We start from the raw sequence: 23,193 nt of genomic DNA on the forward strand, positions 1-23,193 counted from the left end.
TAAGCAATCTTTTGTTTTCCTAGGGCAGAAAGGTATATGTATAGTATCTATGGTTGTTTTCATAAAGAAATTGCAGAAACAAAATCAATTATGTTGCTTTAAGTACAAAATATGTTTATTATGTTAATATATACCTTGACAAAGTCAGCAGTGATGATGGCAAGTTCAGTCTGTGAGCCTGGTAACCAGATAGCTTTGATGATAAAGTTGCCAGTGGCCAGTTGTGGATGCAGCACCAGGTGGTCAGACACAGAACCTGTGCTGCTGAAAGTTAGTACATGGCAGTCCTGGGAAGAGATGAAAGGAAAAAAAACAAGATAGTTAAATTTAACAAATTCCTACAGCAACTGTTCATTTGTTTTACAAGAAGCAGCTCGTTTCTGACCTTAAGGCCACACACAGCCAGGTAATCTTCATTACAGGGGTTTCCTGTGAGACTAAGGACAGTGAATGGGACTGGGGCTGAAGCCAAACGGGTCAGTGTCAACTTCCTTTTGCTTGAGTCAGCTTGTTTCAGGAGAGTAGACAGCTGAAGGACTGTTATCTGTCAGATGGGAGATGGAGAAAAAGTCAGGTTGAGACATTTTAACAGTGAAAACACAGATTTCCCTATCTGTTCTTATTTCATAATTTGCAAAGTATCTTGATGACATATAAAACAACTTAAAGAAAACTTAAAGAAAAAAGTCAAAGAGAAAAAAAACACATAAACATATAATAATGTAGAAAGAGGAATGTTTTTTATTCTATTATTCACTTGAGTGTAGATTTTTTTCCTTGTCATGATGCTCTGTTTCACAGACAAGTCTGAATCAATAACAATGCATATATTTTAAATAAGAATTCAATGAAAGCCCTTCTAATTGGACAAAAGAACTTAAATTGTTTAGCTTACCTTCCCCTTTTCATGGCTGACTGCCAGGTGCTGACGCCGTCCATGGGGGGAAGACAGAACACACATAGCAACACGGCGCAGGACATGTGCACTGATGAGTTGGCGTATAGTTTGCCCCTGGTCACCGCTGTAGTTCATTCGCACATTCTCAAAAGCTCCTTCTTGGGAGCCAAGTGTGGGGACCTGAAGGGAAAAAGTAGCCGTTAACACTGAAATGCAGCAGCTAAATAAAAGAATTCTATTTTAATTAAGTTTTAATAACTTATCAATGAATTAAGTGTTTTACTGGAACAGGCAATCTATTTGGGTCATGATACCATTAACTGGTCCGTCATCTCCACAATTTTGTCCTGAGTATGCAGTTCATTGAGGGCTTGCTGTGCCCGGCTGCTGCTTCCCACTGCTGATGCTTGCTGGAAGTTGGTCTGGATAGCTTCCATGAGAAACATGAGCATTTCCAGTATGACTGCAGCAGTAGATGACCCCATCTAGCATGATAAAAGCGGGGCAAAAACATAAGTCTCACAACATCTTTTCACATATAAAAGAACTCTTAACGGTTTTAGGAGATGACAGATAAAAATAAATTAATATGTTCTCTCTAACCACTTGTGCTAGCAGCTCTTCTTGACAGCCTTCGATGCTCTTGCACACACTGCTCTTCTTAGGTCTGTCTTCATCACTGGATTTGCCATCACAGATGGTGACCTTGCCCTTGTCAGACGGTGAGGAATTTTGGTGGCGAATAGCACTCTCAGGCATACGCAGCTCACTCTGGAAAGCTGAAGACTCTTTAAGAGTAGAGCCCATGCCGCTGCTGGGACTGCGTTTGACCAGGGCCTGTGAATGATGCAACACACAAAGTAAGAAGTGGAGAAAGCTGATATTAACATAAATGTATACTTAAATGATTCTTTATGCTCCCCTTTATGCACTGTAAATGTCAACCGATAATACGTATAAGTGCAGAAGTGGAACAAACATTTATAAAAAAGTGAACCAAACTGTTATGAGCAAATGTTATCACAACACTGACAGTGAGGAAAACATCGCATTAACAAAACAAAACAAAAAAGCTAAAAGCCTATCGTACTTATTACGCCATAAACTAAAGGTAAGATGTAATTGATGGCTTGCTCATCACATGCACATAAAAAAATTTAAAAAATTGTTAAAGTCCGTGTAAAGTGGTTACAAACATGTTTGTCACATCATAAAAAATATTTTATACACCACAGATAAAAAAAATTATATGACACCTACAAAATTCAGTAAAAGACTTTTATATTTATACAAAGTAATCCCTGAATTATCTCTTTACACGGACTTTAAGATTAACTAGGGAAGCTGACCTGTTCAGTACACAAAAAGTTGACAAAAAGACATTACTAACATGATTTTGCTCATTTTCTGGCCAAATGTGTGGGCTAGCTATAACCCTAATCAAATGAAATGACTGGATGGAGGTCAATGGGGGAATGACTTGCAAGCTAAAGTTACCGCTGTTGTTCTCTTCCCATGATGACCTGAGGTATTCGGTCTCACCTGGCAGCTGCCATCCTCTTTGGCACCGCAGTCACAGAAGAAAGAGCCATATTTGGCATAGGAGATCTCATGGTCTTTGTGACAGACCTTGGCGCACACTGTGCACACACCTACCCCATCCACCATCTTACAGGTGTGACAGTGGTACCTGCAGAATGAAAAGTATAGGCAATACTATATATAGCATGGCACATCACATCATGTGAGAAACTAAAGAATGACACTGTATTTCTTCATATCTAAATGGATATATCACAAGAGAAGGCTATTTGATCATGCTATCACCTAAATCTTCCCAGATAAATTAATTAAAAATTACCCATAATCCAGAGCTAACCAAGGAGATTATTTTCCAAAAGATTAACTCAGCTCAGACAAGCTTTAAATATGTTGCTGCCCGGTTAGATTTACACACCACAGAGGCTCTAGATGAATTACGGCATTTTTAACCTTTTATAGCTGCCCTCTGTATCCTTAAATATTCACAGTAAGTCAAAAAACAAATAAAAATTTACATAGAAAATATTACATGTTGCTAACACACTTACTTTTTCCAGGTACATAACACTAATTACATTACAAATGTTACAAATGTATGCAATTTTGTCTTCCATCTTAATTCAGCAGTGTGGAGTCCTCCCGTTTCCACAGATTCGAGAAACACCATCAGCTTTTCTGATTCATAAAGGCAATCTACTAAATATATGAGTTTCTATTTTTTGTTTATTCTTAGTAAAAAATGAATAATAACAAATGAAACAATCAAACGTGTACTGTATGACAAATCCATTTTTAGGTGTAATGCGGATGTATTTGGAACCAAAGGCCGCACTTAAAAATAGAACAAAATCACAATAAACAAACTTTTCTTTACCAGTGCTGGTTCATGAATTCCTTCTGAGTGATGGTAAAAGTGCAAAGTTTGTTGCAAAGTGAGTCTTCATCCTGTCAAACAATGACATACATGTTAAAAATGATTGTTTCATATAGCAAACTGACAGAGATAAAAACTAAGCCCAAAAACAGCACTGATGTATGTCTGTAAGTCCATACACACAGAGACAGACACATATTTGGAAAATACAGCCAGATGGATGAGAATAAAAGAACAACTTCTTACAGAGTCCTCTGCCTGGGAATCATCCTCTTCTACTACAAGTTCCTCCACCCAGTCTGAGTCTACTTCCATGGCCTTTTCCTCTCCCTCCATCAGCACTGCTGAGTTGCCTTGACCGCTGCTTTGACGCAAAGCGTTCATCACATCAGCTAGATAGGAGATGATGTGACATGAGCATTCCAGCATGCTGGCATGCTGAAATCAAAGAAGAGGTGCATATCAGTTGATATTTAGATATGTTAATATCCGAACTGCCATTTTTCAAAATGTAATATATCACAGGAAAATACTTTGGCAAATTGGTACTTTTACAGTGTTTTCATTTAATTGCCTAAAGCCAGTTTCATTATCATTCATTCTGATTGTCCAATATGGGGTATGAGAAGCACACAGACAACCAGAGGACATGATGTACAACTATGTGGTAGTAAATTCATACTCAAATCAGAATAGTATGATTTACACTTGATTTTAACCTTGAAGAGATTTTACATTTTCTTAATATAAAATGTAACAAAGAAGGACATCCTTTCTTTTTCCACAGAGAAAGTCCACAGACTGCAATACCCTCCCAAAACAAAGAATACGTAAGGTCTTTAACCTTTAGAGAGGTGACGATATTATTCTCAAATAACAAGGCTGATCATAGGTCTACAACAAGTGTGGCGTAATTAAAATCTCATTCTGTGGAAATGTCCAAAATGCACTTCAGTGTGTGAGAAACCCACCTTTCCATGAGACAAGTTTGTGCTCACTTTTTCCACGACATTCTTTTGTGTTAAATACTTTTTGCTGCAAAACAAAATATAAGCTTTTAGGTCACAAGTTCTCCATTTAAATTTCTACCTAGATTTATACTCCCACACTGAATCTACAGAGAGCTTTCACTGTAACATGTAATAAAACAGCCAAAATGCTACTTGAGGCTCAGATTTCTGTGCTACTGGGCTAAATTTATTTGAATAGTCCTACCAATGGAAATTGAACAAGATCAGATTTGAGGTTAAATAATTTAAAAAAAATACAGTTGCAAAAAGAAGATGACATTGCAATCAGCAGGAAAACCAATCAGACATCTGGAGATGTGTACATAAGGCCACAGCCTAGGGTGTAGCTGCTGTCATAGCTGCTGGATAGATTCATAGCAGAAGTATAAATTGAGCTTAAACCAAGCAATTTTTCCTAGCGAGTTTGGCTGTAGCAACTATATAATTCCACACTTTAGATTTCTTTAGTGATGCGACTGAAACTTAGATCTCCATGCCTGTAAAATTCATTTCTTACCATCTAGTCAGCCAGTCTATAGCTGCCCTGTGCAGCTGGAGGTGGCCTGCACCCTGTCCCGCACTGGCAAGCGTGGCCATGATGACCATGAGCTCAGGAAAACCTGTTCCATCACCATTGGCCAGCATGTCTGTTGCCATGGGAATAAGTGTGCTGAGGAGTACAGTGCACACTCCTTCGCCCACCTGGCTATTGTCACGCACAATATGAGTGGTTAGCAGCTGCAGAAGCTGTCTGTTTTCTTGCACAATTTCCAGTTGTTCTGAGTCCTTTGGTGGGGTAGCAGTCATACGTGTCAGCCAGGACTGCAGACGAGAGGGCTCCACACAGGCCAGCTGGGCCAAAGAGCCACACAGGCCTAACAGGCTTGGGTTTGGGTTCTTCTCCGCTGGAGAAAAATGCATGATGAAACTTAGAGGGATCTACTCCAGCTTTAGCTCAAAGAGCTCTGCCTTGAAAAGTGTGAATATAACCAAACTTGGACAGTATAGTTTTAAAATTATTACAGACTTACTGAGCTGGAAAAGCTTGGTGAAGAATTTCAGCACTCTGTTACAGAACTTTGGAGACAGGTTTTCATTGGCCGTTGCCATCATAATTTGGACAAGCTCACCACTGAAAAAGAAGAAACCCAAAATATGTGAGGTGACTGAATGAATGAGAAGCCAGATTGTGTTATCAGCAGAGACAATACCTGAATGAAAAGAATTCTTCCATTGCCTTTCGGACCTGACTGCTTTCAAGTTGTTTTTCAAGGTACTGAAGGCATTCCTCAAGGATGGACTCATCCAAACCACTAAGAAATATAAATAAAAAAAATAATGGGATATATAAATGTTGAAGAGCAGCCCACAAAACAAACAAAAAAAAAGAAGCATAAAAAGTAATGTTTTGATTGAATTTTAATATTTAACATGGTTCATTAAAGGTTAATGAAATCTGATACATATTAAAAATACCTGTTGGGATCTGAGTGATTGGCAATAATGTTGTAACATCCGGTCACCAAACGCTCGTAAATGCGGGCTAGAAAGGCCTCAGACTCTGATGGGCCAAGGATGCGCTCCAGTGAAGTAGTGCTGATCTCAGCTACACTCTCCGTGCTGCTCTCCAAGAGCAGAGGCAGCAGGGTGCTCACAACCTGTGAGGGGTTCAGCTCCTCAGTACTGAAGAGACAATAATGCAGCATTATTCACAAGACAATAACAGGTTTTTTGTGAGTAAAATCTATGCATGCAAAAGAGTTTATCAGTAGACGTTTTTTAACTTACACAATGAGGTCTCCAATCAGGCGAACCAGTGAGAGAAGGATGTGTTTAAGAGAAGAGGCCAGAGGCAAGGACTGACAACTCAGTGTGCCCAGGTGAGCTGCTTGGATGGCACTGATGTAGCTCTCTGATGGAATGGTATCGTTTGCAAATGCATTGCGCTGAGAAGATACCACCAGTTTTATTATTTATGGTGTGTCCATATACACACATGCATATATATATATATAGAGAGAGATTTTTTTTCTAAATAACTGAAATGCCATGTAGGGTGGGAAAATACAGGCAAAAGCCAAGTCTTCAATGTTTTTTTAAATTATGCCATGTGTAACAAATGTTTTAATAATTTCCAACTTTAATCACATACCCATGAGCCAATGTTGGGAAATTCAGTGGTGTGGACACCATTCCAAGATTCACAAACTGTCTGCACAGCTGTTGGCAAGTTCTGCATAATATTATGACCTGTAGAAATTTAAAGTCTTGTTAGACCACTGCATAAAAGCTATTAAAGTAATCATATTCACTGCATTGTAAAATATTATTTTTCAGTATTTCATTTGGATACCAAGTATGTTGGCCTTGCATCGGGTGGAACCTATGGCCAGAACTGCAGCATAACCTTGGAGCTTGGCATCGGTCAGTTTGTTCTCCCCTTCCTCTGGGATGTTCATTAATAGGTAAGATCTGTTCAAGACAAGTTTCGTTTAATGATTAGATCAGGATGAGTTGTCATAAAGAACATCATCCACAAGTCTTCTTTCTTAGACACGAAGTGGGCTACATTCCAAATCTAAACAAATAATTAACTATCAAAGGATTTAGAAATATTTAAAAACATGTTATGATATATAAATTAAAGAAGGAATATTTAAGGTTCCTTAAGTTGTATTCCTTAAATTGAAGCACGCATGCATTCTGAAGGTAACGGAGGGGTTTTGTTTTTTTTTTACTAAAGCTTTCACTAAAACTACACTTAAAAAACAGCTTACATTAGCAATTACAGTGAATTCAAAATAAATTCAACATTTAAATATCCACATGCCAGTGGTGTTAGAATACTGATAAACTGTAAAAGATATAAAGTAACAGATATATGGATACTAGAATTATGTAGTGTGCATGTAGTAGATGTGCTTTGCAAAATGTTGGCTTTGACAAATATGGTGTAATTAAAATAATAATAATAATGATAATAGTAATAATTTAAATGTAACTTAAGTCACCAAAGCTATGGCCTCTGGATTTTGTCAATATTTTGAGCATATCTGTAACCAAAGAACTGGCCATGTGATTGGCCACATGATCATGTGATCTATCAAGCATTTCAATCATATTATTGTATTCCAGTCTACTAGATTTAACAAGAGCTTATAACAACATTACCCTCTCACCTTGTGAAAGCTGAGTAAATGTCAGTGAGCTGTAGTGTGGCAGGCAGCAGATTTTTTGCGATCTCAGAGGATTTGTGGGTGTCAGCCTCAATGGCAACCTTGGACAAATGCTCATCTAAAGAAACCTGAATTTTTGAGATGACTGCATCCAGCGTATAGATGGCTTGTAGAGAGGGCAACTGATGAAGTGGTAGGATGACATGTGGGTCTACACTTGAGAATGTGGAAATCTGCAACAAAATAAAGTTGTCAGGAGGTGTCAATTGATTTCAAAACTCTGAACACCACCAACACAAGTTACTAATGTATCTGTCCTAACCATTACCTGTCTGGCAATGTACTCTTCTGCTAGCTCCACATCGTATTTCACAGTGCTGCATTTAGCAGCGGTCACTTCAACCAGAGAAGCAGCTTGGTCTGTTTTCATTCCTTGCTTTACCAAGTGTTCCTGTGAGTGATGACACACAAAAAACACCCATCAAAGACTTGAAATTGCAGAAATAATACAAAATATTAATTTTTCTGAAAAAGCAAACAATTTCCAGACAACCCCCCCCCCCCCCCCCCCCCCCCCATGAATTAATCAAGTACATTATTCTAAGGTTTGACCAAGAACAACAAACCCATCACACTGATAATACATTTGTAGGACTTTCAAGCATCAACTGACCTTGATCCAGTTTACATACGTAGCTACGCGGAGACGTGATGACCATCGCAGTGTGTGTAGGATGTCGCTCTCACTGGGGTCACTGCAGCCAGTCTTTAGCTGCTCCATGAAGCCTTTGGAAGGTGGTAAAACACCAAGGATCCTCCACAGTATCAGGAAGTAGTACTGAAGGGAGCAGGCCTCCTGTATGGGGCCCAACAGTTTGCTGTCATTAAGCTAGTATCATTATGTATACAGGTCTCTAATGTTTCAGAAATTGAAGCACAGCTCTTCAAATTACTTACATAACAATATAGCAGTTTAGAATAACATTTATTATAGGTCCTGCCTTACTGCAGTGATGATATTCACTTTGTTTTTGGCCAATATTGTTAGCATGTGTTTATCATTTTATTTGTCTCTAGAATTGCAGATAAACATTTCCAATGTGGCTTATTCTTGTTTATTTTGTTTTATTCTTATTGGTCTATTTTCAAAAATGTAATATGCATTTTCTCTATCACCTGAACCAACTAAACCAGTCACTGAAGTCAACAGTAGCAGTGAACAATTAGAAAAAGGACTGCATCATTATAGAAAGGGTTTTTGTATCACGTTTCTGTTTGCAGATCAATTTCTAAGTTAACCAGAAAGACGCACCAAAACACAAGCCCTGCAGCACGTGGGTGTTTAATGCCTTTTAGATAAACCACTAAAGCCATATACTCAGTGGGCTTATTTCAGCTGTTATATTTCTTCATTTGGTGCTCTCACCATAGGAGTGATGGACTTGTTCTCTTGTCTTCTTGCTGTGTCAAACTGAGAGCCTGCAGCCAGGAGTGAGATGAGCCATACATACAGCTCATCATATTTCACTGCTCCATTAAAAAGCTTTGGAAAGACCTATGAGGACATGTTTAACGGTTAGGCATGGCAATAATTTTAATATTGTGATAAAATATTGTGATAAAAACAGAAATACTGGTATTTACTAGGGGTGCAACGATACACAAAAATCACGGTTCGGTTCGATACTTTGGTGTCACGGTTCGACATTTTTTTGATACAAAAATTTTTTAATTTGTCATTTATTAAAATTATAAATATATATTTTAACTCAAAAGTACAGTTTTTAAATGTAATGTTGCCAAAACAACAAAATAATTAAAAAAATAAATCTATCTGATTGAGAAATCACTCATCTTTGCAAAAGAGAGTTTATTACAGAGAAATGGCTCTTTCCAAAATAAAAGCTATACTATACGCTTCTTCTGGGCTATATTCTCAGCAGCATATTAAACATATCAGGTCCCCATAAGGAGAATCATGTGCTAACGGCTGTCTAAATGCGTGCTTGTTGTTTTTGTCTGCTTCCACTTGTCTTTGCACTAGGATGATGTCGGCGCAAATGTGCAGTCAAATTCATTGTGTTCCCATTAGTGCTGTGAGCGTTAATCTCGTTAAAATGACATTAACGCCATAACGCGGCAAATCTCCGTTAATGAGTTACCGCGGATCGCCCTGTGTGTGGGGCTGGACAGCGTCAACACGTTAACGACTGCGCTAATGCACTAGTTCCCACCAATGTAATTGAGCATTGCGTGGCACATCCGACATACTGTTTGACTTTTGTCCATGACGCGCTTACCATCAGGGTCATACTTCACATGAAAACCAAAATAGTTCTAAACGCCAGATCTGAATGAGGGTGGGGGAGGTTCAATTTCGGCTAGCGTTGAGGCAGTTGCCATGTTGCAACGAGCTTAACTTCTGTCTTGCTAGCTTGCGCTGCGCTCAGTGGATCTGCGCTCGACAGTGCAGCCTAGGCGGAGTAGTCGAACGCAGATTCACTGAGTTCTCAACACAGACAGCATCGTCAGAAGAAAAGTTGATAAAATAAATAAAAAAATTTGTATTGTTCGATACATATGCGTACTGAACCAAAAGCACTGTACCGAACGGTTCAATACCGATACGAGTACTGTTGCACCCCTAGTATTTACATACAAAAAAATAAAATAAAAAGCATGTTTTAAGACACATTTAAACTGTATTGTCAAAAATTAATTTAAGACCACATAAAACAGATTCCATGCTTCACCTTGCTATCTAGTCTGCTGATATCATCTTCAGACACTTCAGGAGACAGAACGCAGTAGAACTTGGGCTGGACATTCGAATCTAAAAGATTGCATTTAATCAAAGATAAAATTCAATTTTCATATACTACAAACAGATTAAACTAAAATTTAGTTTAAAAAATTATTTGGGTTTACCTGTCGAACAGTGTTTAGCCCAGTTCTCCTCCACCTCTTTGAATCCATAGTAAAGTGGGACGTTGCTGCGTTTTCCACCTTCCTGAACAGAACTTGCCCCAGTAGATGGTGCGGTAAGAAGGTTGTACTGCACCTATTTATAGCACACAGAGTAAACACTGTTATCGAGTCCCAAACACAATACTGTATTATTAGAATGTTTAGCAAAAATTTACTAGGTATAGGACTTGGTATGTTTTATACTAAACTAGCCTTATATTACAATCATAACGACATCTTTATGTTACTCTGAACCCAAATTAATGCACTTGCAGGCCGACATTTTACCTAATGAATGGAAATCAAGTAACAAAGAAAAGAAAAAAGAAAAAGCTTCATTGTTCAATTTACCATATAAATAACAATTTGAAAGAAAGCATTAACCTGTTCAAAAAGGTATAAAGGAGCCTTGGAGTAGTGGCGCAGCAGGTAGTCAAAAACCAGCAACAGGCGGGCCAAATTGAGGGGCACAGCTTTCAGCTGGGAGTCTCTGCTCTGTGCCACCTCTGTGATGGCCTGTGTGACTAAGGTGAGGACTGATCGACGACCACGCTCTGACAGATTGTGGAAAAGGAGCAGCAGCAGCTGGAGGTGTTCCACATTAAGGTCATCTTCGCCATGAATAGAACCCTGGATGGCATGTTGCTTTAAGGTTCCCAAAAATCTGAGAAAGTACAGGCAGCAAAAAGGAAAAAAATCCAGATTAAAGAGAAATGTATGGAAGACTAAGCTAGACTACAACTCTGATGTTTTTGCAAACAATAATTCCATTGTTATTGACTACAATATTGGATATTTATAAAAGTCCCCCCCATCAAGCCACCACCATTTTTTTCATAAATGTCAACAACCATACTAATTAAGTTTAATTGCGGCGTCAAGGCATTTAACCAATTTGATCATAATAATAAATATTCAGATAAGAAAAACTGAATTTTTCTACCTTTCCCAAACTTTCATACACTCAGGAACATCCGGTTCTCCCTGCACAGTAGCTTTGTGCTGCCATATGAGGAGAAGTCTGGAGAGCACTGATAATGATTGAGGGTGAATGTACAGAGGCCATGGACCCTCCGAAAAGGGTGCAACACCTAATTGCTGTAGAAGGGTGCTCTGCAAATAGTTAAGAGAAACAATATGAGAATTGAGATAATAAAAAAATAAATTTTAAGTTTGTTGTAGAAAGTAGTTGTTAAAAGATTTTTTCCATATAGTGGCAAAGAAACGAAAGCAAAGCAAAACCTCTTACCTGCAATGCTGGGGAGGGAAGATCTGAGGTCACTAGGGTGTGGTTGAAGTGATACAGTGCTAAAGAAAAGACTTCATCTGAAGACCCTGTGGGGTAAAAGAAACAATGCATAACTATAGATGTTCACTGTTGTCAAAATACTCAAGTCTGCAGGGCTGCAAAGCAAATTATTATGAATTTAGGTAAACATTCTTATATTTGAATAACTGCAATTTTTTTTGTTTTGGGTTTTTTTTTTTGTTAAGCATACCTTTGATATCTTTGTCCACATCTTTGATGATACTGGCAAGCGTAGCCATGTGTTGTTCTGTGAGAGACACACTCAGGTAGTTACGGATAAAGTTGTTCCTGGATTTTAGCATCGAGGTGGTGATGAAATTCAGAATACTGGATGCTAAGCTGAGGAACTGCAGAAACAAAGATTTGAGATGATACAATGTCATAAGCCCTATTAAAAAAGAAAAAAAAAGAAGTAGTATTGTATGCATTGTAACAGCAACAATCTATATGTTGTCTTCACCAGTTCGGGATCTTTACGGCCAGCTAAAATGTTGCCGTTCTCGCTTGGATTTTGCTTGCTGGGGCTCTTCAGTCTGGGAGAAGTCTCCAAAGGTGGTGGAGGGGGAGGGGGTGGAGGAGCCACTTTGTCCTTGCTTGGTGAAATTGTCTCTTCAAACCAAAGACCCAGGATAGGTTCACTGTCATCATCTGTAAAGAATAGTTAATTATTTACATAAACATCTTGAGGTAAAATGCTCACACATTCATGAAAGTATTTGTGATGTAGCAGTGGTGTCACCAATAAAGGGAAAACAAAGCTTCACAATAGTTCATGGCAACTACACTCACTGGACACTGGCCATCAGTTACCATTTGTTTAAACAAACTTCAACCGCTCACACGGTAGAACTTAAAACGCATTTCAGTATTACCCCGAGGTTGACTGCTTTAGGTTAACTTGACTAACACCATCCTCTCCCCGTGGCCAATTTGCTAGTGTGCTCGCAGTGTATTTATTGACCATTTGGTCCTTTTGTGGTGGTATAATGGTCTTCTTTTAGCCACACTATGAGCCCCTGTGTACTTGGAATTGTCATGATCTTAAAAATATGCTGCCTGACAACAATGTCATGTTGTTTGCCAGTTGCTTTAAAAACAAACAAACAAAAAATTACTACCCTGCAAAGAAGCAGTAAAACATGTGTAGCCAGGCATGAAAAAGTTATGTGGAATTATATGATGCCATGTCAATATGGACTAAAATTTTTAGCAAGTTGCTGTTTCCATGTCACAAACAATGAGGAAATTTTCAACTTATTACTAGCAAGACGTAACTAATAAAGTGGCCAGTGAGTGTACAACACAGTGAAGGTGGTGAACAGGATCCAAAGACTGCAGTAAGAAGCAAACAATAACCAATTTCCTCTTGATGAATATCTACATTAGGATGTTACACAATTTATCTTCAAAGACATGCACTTTTCATTGCTGTCACTGAGAATACATGAACATATTAATTTGTATTGATTTATATTTGTATCTTTGTATAAGACAAGTGCGATCCAAAGTGGAAGTAAATCTGCTAGTAACAAAAGACATGCTGCAGTTTGTAAGCTACCATAGATGGTGGAGAGGAAAGCCACAATCATTCCTTTAAATGAACTTATATTATTATGAGCTCCAAGTTGTGCTGCATTAGAATTTTTACATTTTATACATTCTTGTGTGTTTCTAGGAAAAATAAGAAACAATGCTAGAATTAGCTGAACATAAAGCACACGTTATTCTCAGATTGCTTAAAATCTGAATGTGCTGAACAGAGCGTGAGGATGCATTATTACATCTTCTGCAGAAAACACTGCTACAATCAACATGTCAGTTGGTCAAAAATATGATAAACTATAAAATGTGCACACTTCTCTTTAAATGTTTTGGTGCAAAAATATAAGACTGACTGTCACACAGCCTAGAACTACATAATACTGTACATTAATTTACAGTGATAGCTTGAAAAATTCATATTCTACCAAATAAAAATTCACAGTAAGAATTTAGAAAAAAAAAAGCACACTTATAACAAACATTGAATTTAAATATGAGGGGGAAAAACTCATTTAAATCTTGTGTTTCTAATAGGGCGCCAACTCAAGCTCAACCACTTCCCTCACCGGCTGAGCCATGACATTTTCTACACTGAAAAATTGTTTCACAGGCATTTTGATTCTGTGTGCTCAGCCTGCAGTACGATACAGGAGTAATTTCTTTGAAAGCAGGTTTTTAAGACCTATTGATAATAGTTTCAGTCCAACGCTTTCAGCTTAACCACAAAGAAAGTTAGAGTCTCTATGGCTTCCTTACTCGCCATCTGATTTAACTCAGGTGACAGCTATGTTATTCCTTGTAGGATATGTAAACAGATGTGATCTGTTGATGACAAATGCAATCAATCTTTTTTTAAGTGCACTGCTGTCAAGTTCGTGGCTCTTATTTATTGATACAGCATGCTTGTCAAGGACAAACCACAACTAACAGATGTCACAAGGTTCCACTCAGGTTCAGAATAGGCATGGCATTGCTCCTAATAGTCCCCACTGGGTTTTCATTCCACTTTGTCAATGTGCGTTTAACGTCTTGATGAATTCTCAATCATCCAGGGAAGTAAATCTCCAAAAAGTTGATACTGTTCATCTGGACGTAGCGTTTTGTGGGAGAAACGTTTCGTCACTCATCCAAGTGACTTCTTCAGAATACATAAACAGGGTGCACCTTTAAGACCGATTGTCTGCACGATCAACTCAGTCACCTATAATATCTCCAAGTTTCTGGCTTCGATCCTCAACCCGCTGGTGGGCAGCTCTGAACACCACATCCAGAACACCCTGGATTTTGTTGAGAAGGTGAGAGATGTCATTATGGAGGCAGATGAAACCATGGTCTCATACGACGTTACATCTCTCTTCACTTGCATCCCAGTCACGGAAGCGTTGGAGGTAGTCCATAAGAGATTACAGGATGACACCAACCTCAGCAACAGGACCACTCTCAGCATCGACCAAGTGTGTTTGCTTTTGGAACTGTGTCTTCATTCCACCTACTTCACATACAAGGGTCAGTTCTACAGGCAGAAACATGGGTGTGCCATGGGCTCCCCAGTTTCACCCATCGTGGCCAATTTGTACATGGAAGAAGTGGAAAAGAGGGCTTTGCTATCCTACCCTGGAACACCACCAAGCCATTGGTTCAGATATGTGGATGACACCTGGGTGAAAATCAAATCTCAGGATAGGTCTGCACGATTAATCGTTAGAAAATCGCGATCTCGATTCATACTTATGTGCGATCTCATTTCCAAATGACAACGATTAAAAAAAAAAAAGACTATGACGATTGTACCGCAATTTGATCCGGGACGTAATCTGCATGAAAACAAGCGCTCACTCTTCCTGCTCAACAAATGACAAGGGCGGAGCCTTATACCACGTGATACAGAAGCTGTGCCGTGTGATGCTAAAATTGGCAGGGAAAAAACAACGGAGAGCACATCAGGGATGACAAGAAAGTGACAGGAGAAAATCCATCCCGGTCAACCACCCAAACATCAATAACGGGAACCTTATACAGCGCTTCCCTATACCCGTCGAACTCCCGCAGGCACAAAGAAATTACGGAGGCTATTACTTATCACCTGACCAAAGATATGGCTCCCATCAACACTGTGCAAAACGAGGGATTTAGGAAAATGATCAACTACCTAGACAAACGCTACACAGTGCCGTCCCGCAACTATTTTTCTATTGTTGCACTACCTGCTCTATACACGCAGTGTCGAACAACGGTGGAGACAGAATTTCAAGCAGTACAACGTTTTGCCGCAACCACAAAACGTGAGACATTTGTTGTTTTTATGTTTATTTATTGTTTTTATGTTCAGTCTCAACTGTTACGAAGTTGATGTGCAGTTAATAAGTGCAATAAATATTTATACTGGAAAAGAAAATCGTGAGAGAATCGTGATCTCAATTCTAAGCCAAAAAAATCGTGATTCTCATTTTATGCAAAATCGTGCAGCCCTATCTCAGGACGTACCACATTTCACGGATCACATTAACTCGGTGGACCGACACATCAAATTCACCAGGGAGGATATGAAAAGTGGCAGGTTAGCCTTCTTAGACTGTGAGATTTCCATCAGGAATGGGGGACATCTAAAAGCTGACTTTACCGTAAACCTACACACACACACGGATCAGTATTTAAAGTTTGACTCTCATCATCCACTGGAGCACAAACTGGGTGTCATTAGGACGCTACAACACAGAGCGAACACCATCCCCACAAACACAGCGGCCAGGGAGGCAGAAGAACATCACATCTGAGTAAATGTGGTTATCCCAGCTGGACGTTTGTCAAAGCTGGAAAGGCACCTAAAGAAAGCTCCAGCCAATCCAGGAGAGAAGGACAACCGCTGCCCAAACGAAAACCTGTAGTGATCCCGTATGTGTCAGGACTATCGGAGCAGTTGAGACGCATTTTTTCTAAACACCAGGTCTCTGTGGCTTTCAAACCCCAAAACACGCTGCGCCAAAAACTGGTCCACCCCAAGGATCGGGTCCCCCGACACAAACAGAGTAACATAGTGTACGCTGTTAAGTGCCAGGAGGATTGCCAGGATTTATACATCGGGGAAACCAAACAACCTCTGGCGAAGCGGATGGCACAACACAGAAGAGCTACCTCGTCAGGCCAGGACTCTGTAGTCTATTTACACCTACAGGCCAGTGGACACTCTTTCAATGATGAGGATGTACACATACTGGACAGGGAGGAACGCTGGTTTGAGCGTGGAGTCAAGGAGGGGAAAGACCATCTCTGAATCGAGGAGGAGGCCTAAGGGTACATCTTTCGCCATCTTACAATGCTGTGATTGCAGCCATTCCCCAACTATCTGTGAATGGTACTCATGGCCATTAATCAGTGGTCTTTGATCAGTGGGTTGTGGTCAGTGGTTGTTGATCAATGGTCATGAGAATTTGCATAATTATGATTAAGGACATGACCTCCCAGCCCATTGTTCCTTCAGTGGGCTGGTTTCAGTCATTATGCAAATGTACTGTTTATAAGATTGGGGAAACCTGCAGTCAGCTGAGACTGAAGAAGTCACTTGGATGAGTGACGAAACGTTTCTTCCACAAAACGCTACGTCCAGATGAACAGAATCAACTTTTTGGAGAATGTGCATTTAAGTTAACAAAACAAATTACAAATTTGACCAGTCTCTCCTAGACCCTGCCTTGGAGGAAAAAATTAGTTCATGAATAGAATAAGACGCATTCATCTTTGTAAAAATCATCTGCTTAGATATGGAGAAAAAAAAATCCTAACAGAGCAGCATTGACCTGGCTGGTTTCAGTGAACACTAATAGGTGTCTGACACCAACCAGCTCTAGCTAGGAGACAAATTAATAGCACCAATCTAGAGAGATGGTACTGCCTGGTTTAGTTTACATGGGTGTACCATCTATATTAGCTCTGGATCCTTCCCCATAACGTTTTTAAATTTATAGCCACAAATTTCATTGATTCATTGTGCTCTGTGCACTTACCATGCACAAAACATTCATATTCTTTAAAAGGGTGATATCACTCAACTACACTGAAAGTTTTCAAATACAAAAACAAGACAACTTTAGTGTTTCAAAAGAATATCACAATAATTTGATATTCACATCTGCATGCAACATATAAAAATTAACTTTTCAGGTGACAGCAAGATGTAGCATTGCGTGTTTAAGCTCATTAAGCACAACTTGAATTTATTGTATTTAAGAATGATACCACTGCTTTGATGTGGGTCTTCATTATTTTTGCATCAAGAGTTTTTCACTTGTTTTTTTTTTTAAAGTTTTCTAACAATTTTATCCTCTTTTGTGTTAAAATAGATTCAAGAGTGGGGGGGGAAATGGATTTTATCATTTTGTAGTATCACAGCCAATTTCAAAAATAATTTTCTACCATACTGAAAATTTTTTCATTTTAATTTCAACCACGACCTGAAAAGTCATTAGGCCAGCAATAAATGTTATACTTTTAAAGCATTACTATTAGCAGCTATCTTATAACAAACTTCTTTCTTTGGAGTCGCTGTTGAAAAAGGAAAGAGGCAGAAACTGGAAGACAAAAGGATGATAAAGTAATAGAGGTAAAGCTCTTAAAATAAATCACTGAGAAATGTTTTATGACTTATGACAGTAACTGTTAGTGTAAGTATTCAGATAATTAACTCGTTTTAATGAAAGCTTCAGTAGTTAATAGTTTAAATAATATCCCACATATCAACACCACTGGTATTATTCTTTAAAACAACAAGCCACAGATGAACCTCTTTGATAAAACAAGTTTAATTTAGTTCATATGAATTATAAGGCAGAGCAACTCTGATAACAGGGAGTATTTTGTCAAAGACTTCATCTGTGGCTTTATCATTTTCTAGGCCATTAGGATCAAGGCTCAGAGTCTAAATTGTGAGACATACAATAACAAAAATGAATTTAGGACAGCGGACACCAAGTCTTTGACCTGAGGACAGAAAACTGCTAACCTGAGACACAAGCTGCACTTGTCTTCTCCTGTCTTCTCTCTGCTGAAATAGTAGACACTGTCAACTACACTGGTATTATTGTGATGGACAAAATTTTTTAAAATCACATCACTGTGAGCGTATGTATGAGTTTACCCTTCGCACTGCTGTCATTACCTCACTGACTTAATCACTGACAGCACACTTGTTTCACTCCTTCGATTATACCAATTTAAAAAAATTTCCCAAATACTGAAAATACTGCATTTGTTATCTTATCCAGCTCAGCACTGACAGAAACTCAGAGATCAAATGGAAATGTGTAAAAATATATGTGACTTTGCTTTCACCAATTGAATCCACACTGTGATGCAGAGAAACCTGAAGCATACCTTGTAGGAATGAAACAACACTTCTTGGTCATTACGTTAAAACTGAATTGAGTCCTTAAATGGTGAGTTCATGTGTCTCCCCTTTACCTTTAAAGCTAGATGACAACATCTTTGTTTTAATTGTCCATAAATGCAAGAAAGTTTTACCCTAAATTATCAATATATTTTAATAAATTGCATTTTTGTATATATTAATTGCAAAAGTAGAGTGCTTCATAATTACAATATAGGTACATATGGTCATGCTAATGTAATCCCCTGCTTTTCAGTGGAATGTCTGTATTTTTTAAGTTGTTGCTTTTTTATTAATCAATCCAGGAGTAGCATAACAATGTCTGAATTGTTGAGTGTATCATCTGCATTCCTAAACCCAGGATTTAAGAAAAAACTGTCTGCAGCACACAGCAGTATGTCTTTTTATTTGCATAACTGAGCTGCTATGTAAATGCATACTTTATGTAACAAACAATTGTTTGAATCCAAAGAAAATAAATACCCTGGCTGCTGTCCTCCTCTGTACTGCTGAAATCATCCTCATAGTAGGTGTTTGAATCTGTAGAAGCACTGGCATCACTGCTGACTGAGCCCTTTCTCTGGCGCTGGAGAACACAAGCCTAACAGCAGATAAATGAAATCAAAGTCAAAGTTTAAAAGTTTGGTTGGGACACAGAAAGTTTCCAGGATTAACCCCAGAAGTCAGCCGCAGTATACCTACATTTGAAAATGGCTGGTTTCAATAAATAATCATCTAGACATCCACTAATTTTGCAAGGGAAAAAAAGGATAAACTACAAAGATAAAAATGCACCAGACAAAATCTGTTGCTTGTTTCTTTTGTATCACAATATCACAATTAATGTTCAAATCAATAAAACAGCATAACTGCAAATGCAAATTACAAATACAACTGACAGCACCTTTTTGTAGGAGGTGGAGAGAAGTGTGAAGAGCAGATTTGTCAAGGGAACAGAGTCAATGAGTCTTTGAACCCTCTGGCTGGAAGTGCTCTGTGCCATGATGTTGAGCTCAGCTGGTGGTCCATCACTTGCCCAACCCTTTAGATTTGGCAGAAGGGGGGAAACGGCTTTTAAGGAACACAAAATACTTTCAGTAATTACTGAAGCATACTTGGATGCTTTTGAATTTTTTATTAATAGAATTAATTTCCTACCCTGAAAGGGTAACAAAGAATGAAAATGCTAAAAAAAAACCAACCAAACAAACAAACAAACAAAAAACAAACAAACAAAAAAACAACTTTCAAATCTGTGCGTCTAATTCTAAATAAACATGCAATCTTGTAAAACAACAAGGAACTTATACTAAATATGAAGCCATGAAGATTTAACTGAGGTACAGTAATTTAAAAAAAAAAATCTTTTGGTTCCTCAAACAAGAGATGAAGGCTTGAATGTGACTAGCTACATTAGTATTTAATTCAATTTTACAGTAGAGGGTTTAAACCTACAAAAGATTGTGACATCTGAAACCAGCGATTGCGGTGGCAAGTACAGTATGGCTACAATGGCAGTTTTGTTTTAATGCAGCCACGTTTTTTTGTTGCTTCACTTACTCTGTGCAGAGCTTCAACCTGCAGATCCTGGAAAAGTGAAGTCAAAAGTTTGATTGCATGGTTGGCCAGGATAACAGACAAAACCCCAAAGCCTTGGTGTCTTGAGAGGGAAAACAAAAAAGATCAAAACAGAAAAAGGCAAAACATTAATGCACACAAATGACCTTTGATGCATAAGCATACCTACTGAACTAAAACTGTCTTTATTAAGATTTAAAAATACCCTTTGCCAGGACCAAGTTTAGGTGACCCTGCGCCATCCTTGGTGCGACTTGCAATATCACGGACACGCAAAGCAGCCAGGGGATCCTTCTCTTTTCCTTTATCTGCCAACGCTGTCGGGCTCAGGTTAAGAATCAGGTACAGGCTGTTTAAGAGGCACCAGGCTCCAAGCAGTTGGAAGTTCTGATAATGCTGCAGAACAGAGAAGAGAGAATTTTAAAAATATCAGTCATAATACTTAACTTATAACTGTCAGTCTAGGACTGTCAATTATAAATATATATTTATTCTTCTATTTGCGCAATATATCAATCAAAATTGGTACTCACCTCTCCTCCAGCTCTGCGAGAGTTGCTGATGGCTTGTCCAATCATTTCATAAATCTCCAGCTGTTGTGAAGACAAATATATGTCATCTTTTTAAATCTATATATATCTTGTTAAAATATACATGTTAGTAAGACAGTAATTAAAGACTTTTTAAAAGTGATTAGTTATAATACTTACACATTTCTGGACAATTGTGGCTGCATCATTTTCATAGTCCTCTTCTTTGGTACCAGTGGAGGCAGAGCGAAGTTGCAAGCCACTACCCACCTGCAGAATGGCCATGCAAGTGGCCACACTTACACCTAAACAAGTAAAAACGCAATGTAGATGTATTTTTTCCCCTTAGTTTGGTTTTTGAATGTTATAGCAGCCTGAATCACTTGGTATGTTTTCTTTTAACCAAAAATGTAACCACCTACCAGCATAGAGACAGCTTAGAGCCAGCACAGTCATATCCAGTAGTCGTCCTGGTGTCAAGGGCTCCAGTACAGGCAAGGAAAGTGTGTCCAAAGCCATGGTCACATCTATCACCAGTGAGTGAAATCTATGTATTTTAAGTACATGATAACAACTTAATGTTGGGGCCAGTGGTGAAATGGCCAGATGCCAAAATTAAACACAATTTCTTATTAGCCCAGTAGATTTAAAAAAAAAAAAAAAAAGAATACCCATTGCGAACAGCAGTGGCATCAGCCACTGTGGCTGGCATGATAAAGAATGAGTTGGCTGATACAGCATCCTGGAAGCGGTTGATGTAGCGTAGGAAGTAGGGCAGGTTGAGGCACACTCGTAACAACTTCTCAGACCCACCTGGAAAAATTACATTAAATCAAAACATTTAATCAAATAATAACTCATTAAGTTTCATTTTAAATTAATTAATGGCAGGATTACTAAAGAAACTAAATTTTCATTGCAATTTGTAAAGGAAAAAGTGCTTTTACAAGGTTACGTATAATTTAGAGCTCCAGCATGCTTTCAAGAGTGAAAAGTAAACAAGGGACCATCTGACATTTTGACTCAATAGGGGAAAAAATGTAAATTTTCCACATGGATGTGTGGGGAAACAGAACAAACTCAATTCTGGATTACAGCCACTCACAATGTATATATACACGCCTGTATGGAAAATCAATTACTCAAGTATATTCATCATAGTGTGACTTAATGGTGACATTTACTAAACAGATTTAAAAAAAAAAAAAAAACAACAACAAGATTTTTAGTCTCCCATCTTTCAACAGCTGCGATAAAACTTTTACACCCTGACCTGTATATAGTAGTGTCAAAGCTCCAGTCTCTTGGAACAACTACTTACCTAGTTCCTGTAAGCTTGACACATTCTGGGACACAAAGGCATTTTTCATTTTGGTCTGAACAGCTTGATCTGTATTTTGTTCATCGCAATCACTTTCAGCCTGTAATTAACAAGAGATGCAACGATTACAACAGATAATTTTCAACAATACAGTGACAGAATATTATTTTAAATGCAGCTAACAAAATTAATTTAAAAGGAAAGGGGAACAAAAGCAGAAAATGAGTAACTTCTGCTAATAGCAATCGAGAGAGTAGCTGGGTCATTAATACTTGCCTGCATGTGTGCTGCTGAGGGAGAGGCCAAGATGGTGGTAAGGTCAGGGTTAAAAACTGATGTCAGCTGATTAAAGAAGTTCATTTGTACTTCTTTTTGTCGAAGCTCTGGGTTCACAGCACTGGGTAACTCCTTCTGATCTTCCACTATTAAATGAAAAAAATGGCACAAGAGTTTCACCACATGTCAAGGCTGTTAATCAAAAGGGCCTCTGGGACAGCCCGGGCATTGATAAATACTCACAGCTTCATTGAATAATTATAGTATATAGAAAACTAATAGACCAAAAATGTCCAAATCATTCCAGTTTTCTCCAAATAACTTATTCATGTTGTCTAACAGGACAGTGAAGCATTTTTCAGTTTTGTCCTTTATGGAGTCTTACCATCTGAAAGTGTCTTGACGGTTTGAGGCAACTTGGCAGATTTCATCATAGCAGTGAAAGTAATGATTTCTGTGCGATCTAGTCTGCTGCAGCCAGTGCACAGTCCCTTTATTAAAAGGATCAGGTGTTTCTAAAGAAAAACAAATTGCAGCATAATTTTTTTTATTTCAATACATAATTCTATACAAATAGAAAGCAGAAAACCACCAGAAAATGCAAATCAGTGATAACTAGAAATGACTACACTAATGTATTACAATTGACTACACCCACCCTGCTGACTGTCTCACTTACCTGTGAAACTGCACATGCCTCATCAGGGTTCTCCAAGCGCAGCAATGAGAATTCGATCAATACTTTGCATGCTGCAGCAACTGACAGCAATTGATTTCTTGGTACTGGGGA

At 38.4% G+C, this 23,193-nt stretch overlaps 1 protein-coding gene across 12 annotated transcripts in view; it reads right to left on the reverse strand.

The window, feature by feature from the left end:
• Window positions 1-23,193, reverse strand: part of ubr4 (ubiquitin protein ligase E3 component n-recognin 4) — a 52,340-nt gene that overhangs the window by 26,363 nt on the left and 2,784 nt on the right. For 6 of the 12 annotated variants that reach the window (XM_085145395.1, XM_085145392.1, XM_085145389.1 and 3 more), the window contains exons 3-42: window positions 23,083-23,186; window positions 22,789-22,918; window positions 22,404-22,549; window positions 22,128-22,227; window positions 21,478-21,619; window positions 21,229-21,353; window positions 20,987-21,111; window positions 20,810-20,869; window positions 20,482-20,672; window positions 20,259-20,358; window positions 19,603-19,740; window positions 19,182-19,299; window positions 18,315-18,356; window positions 12,237-12,424; window positions 11,967-12,123; window positions 11,717-11,802; window positions 11,411-11,580; window positions 10,852-11,131; window positions 10,429-10,561; window positions 10,254-10,333; window positions 8,927-9,055; window positions 8,174-8,356; window positions 7,829-7,951; window positions 7,504-7,733; window positions 6,678-6,796; window positions 6,477-6,574; window positions 6,113-6,270; window positions 5,801-6,007; window positions 5,536-5,637; window positions 5,356-5,456; window positions 4,842-5,229; window positions 4,286-4,349; window positions 3,561-3,752; window positions 3,315-3,385; window positions 2,396-2,588; window positions 1,502-1,735; window positions 1,213-1,383; window positions 896-1,078; window positions 386-544; window positions 135-287 (exon numbers count right to left, since the gene is read on the reverse strand). In XM_085145395.1, the coding sequence (XP_085001521.1) occupies window positions 135-287; window positions 386-544; window positions 896-1,078; window positions 1,213-1,383; window positions 1,502-1,735; window positions 2,396-2,588; window positions 3,315-3,385; window positions 3,561-3,752; window positions 4,286-4,349; window positions 4,842-5,229; window positions 5,356-5,456; window positions 5,536-5,637; window positions 5,801-6,007; window positions 6,113-6,270; window positions 6,477-6,574; window positions 6,678-6,796; window positions 7,504-7,733; window positions 7,829-7,951; window positions 8,174-8,356; window positions 8,927-9,055; window positions 10,254-10,333; window positions 10,429-10,561; window positions 10,852-11,131; window positions 11,411-11,580; window positions 11,717-11,802; window positions 11,967-12,123; window positions 12,237-12,424; window positions 18,315-18,356; window positions 19,182-19,299; window positions 19,603-19,740; window positions 20,259-20,358; window positions 20,482-20,672; window positions 20,810-20,869; window positions 20,987-21,111; window positions 21,229-21,353; window positions 21,478-21,619; window positions 22,128-22,227; window positions 22,404-22,549; window positions 22,789-22,918; window positions 23,083-23,186 (5,873 nt within the window). The remainder of the gene's footprint in view (window positions 1-134; window positions 288-385; window positions 545-895; window positions 1,079-1,212; window positions 1,384-1,501; window positions 1,736-2,395; window positions 2,589-3,314; window positions 3,386-3,560; window positions 3,753-4,285; window positions 4,350-4,841; window positions 5,230-5,355; window positions 5,457-5,535; window positions 5,638-5,800; window positions 6,008-6,112; window positions 6,271-6,476; window positions 6,575-6,677; window positions 6,797-7,503; window positions 7,734-7,828; window positions 7,952-8,173; window positions 8,357-8,926; window positions 9,056-10,253; window positions 10,334-10,428; window positions 10,562-10,851; window positions 11,132-11,410; window positions 11,581-11,716; window positions 11,803-11,966; window positions 12,124-12,236; window positions 12,425-18,314; window positions 18,357-19,181; window positions 19,300-19,602; window positions 19,741-20,258; window positions 20,359-20,481; window positions 20,673-20,809; window positions 20,870-20,986; window positions 21,112-21,228; window positions 21,354-21,477; window positions 21,620-22,127; window positions 22,228-22,403; window positions 22,550-22,788; window positions 22,919-23,082; window positions 23,187-23,193) is intronic. The other 6 variants (XM_085145396.1, XM_085145394.1, XM_085145399.1 and 3 more) reach the window with 4 other exon arrangements.

The sequence above is a fragment of the Neolamprologus multifasciatus genome, chromosome 20, assembly GCF_963576455.1.
Source record: "Neolamprologus multifasciatus chromosome 20, fNeoMul1.2, whole genome shotgun sequence".
NCBI lineage: Eukaryota > Metazoa > Chordata > Actinopteri > Cichliformes > Cichlidae > Neolamprologus > Neolamprologus multifasciatus.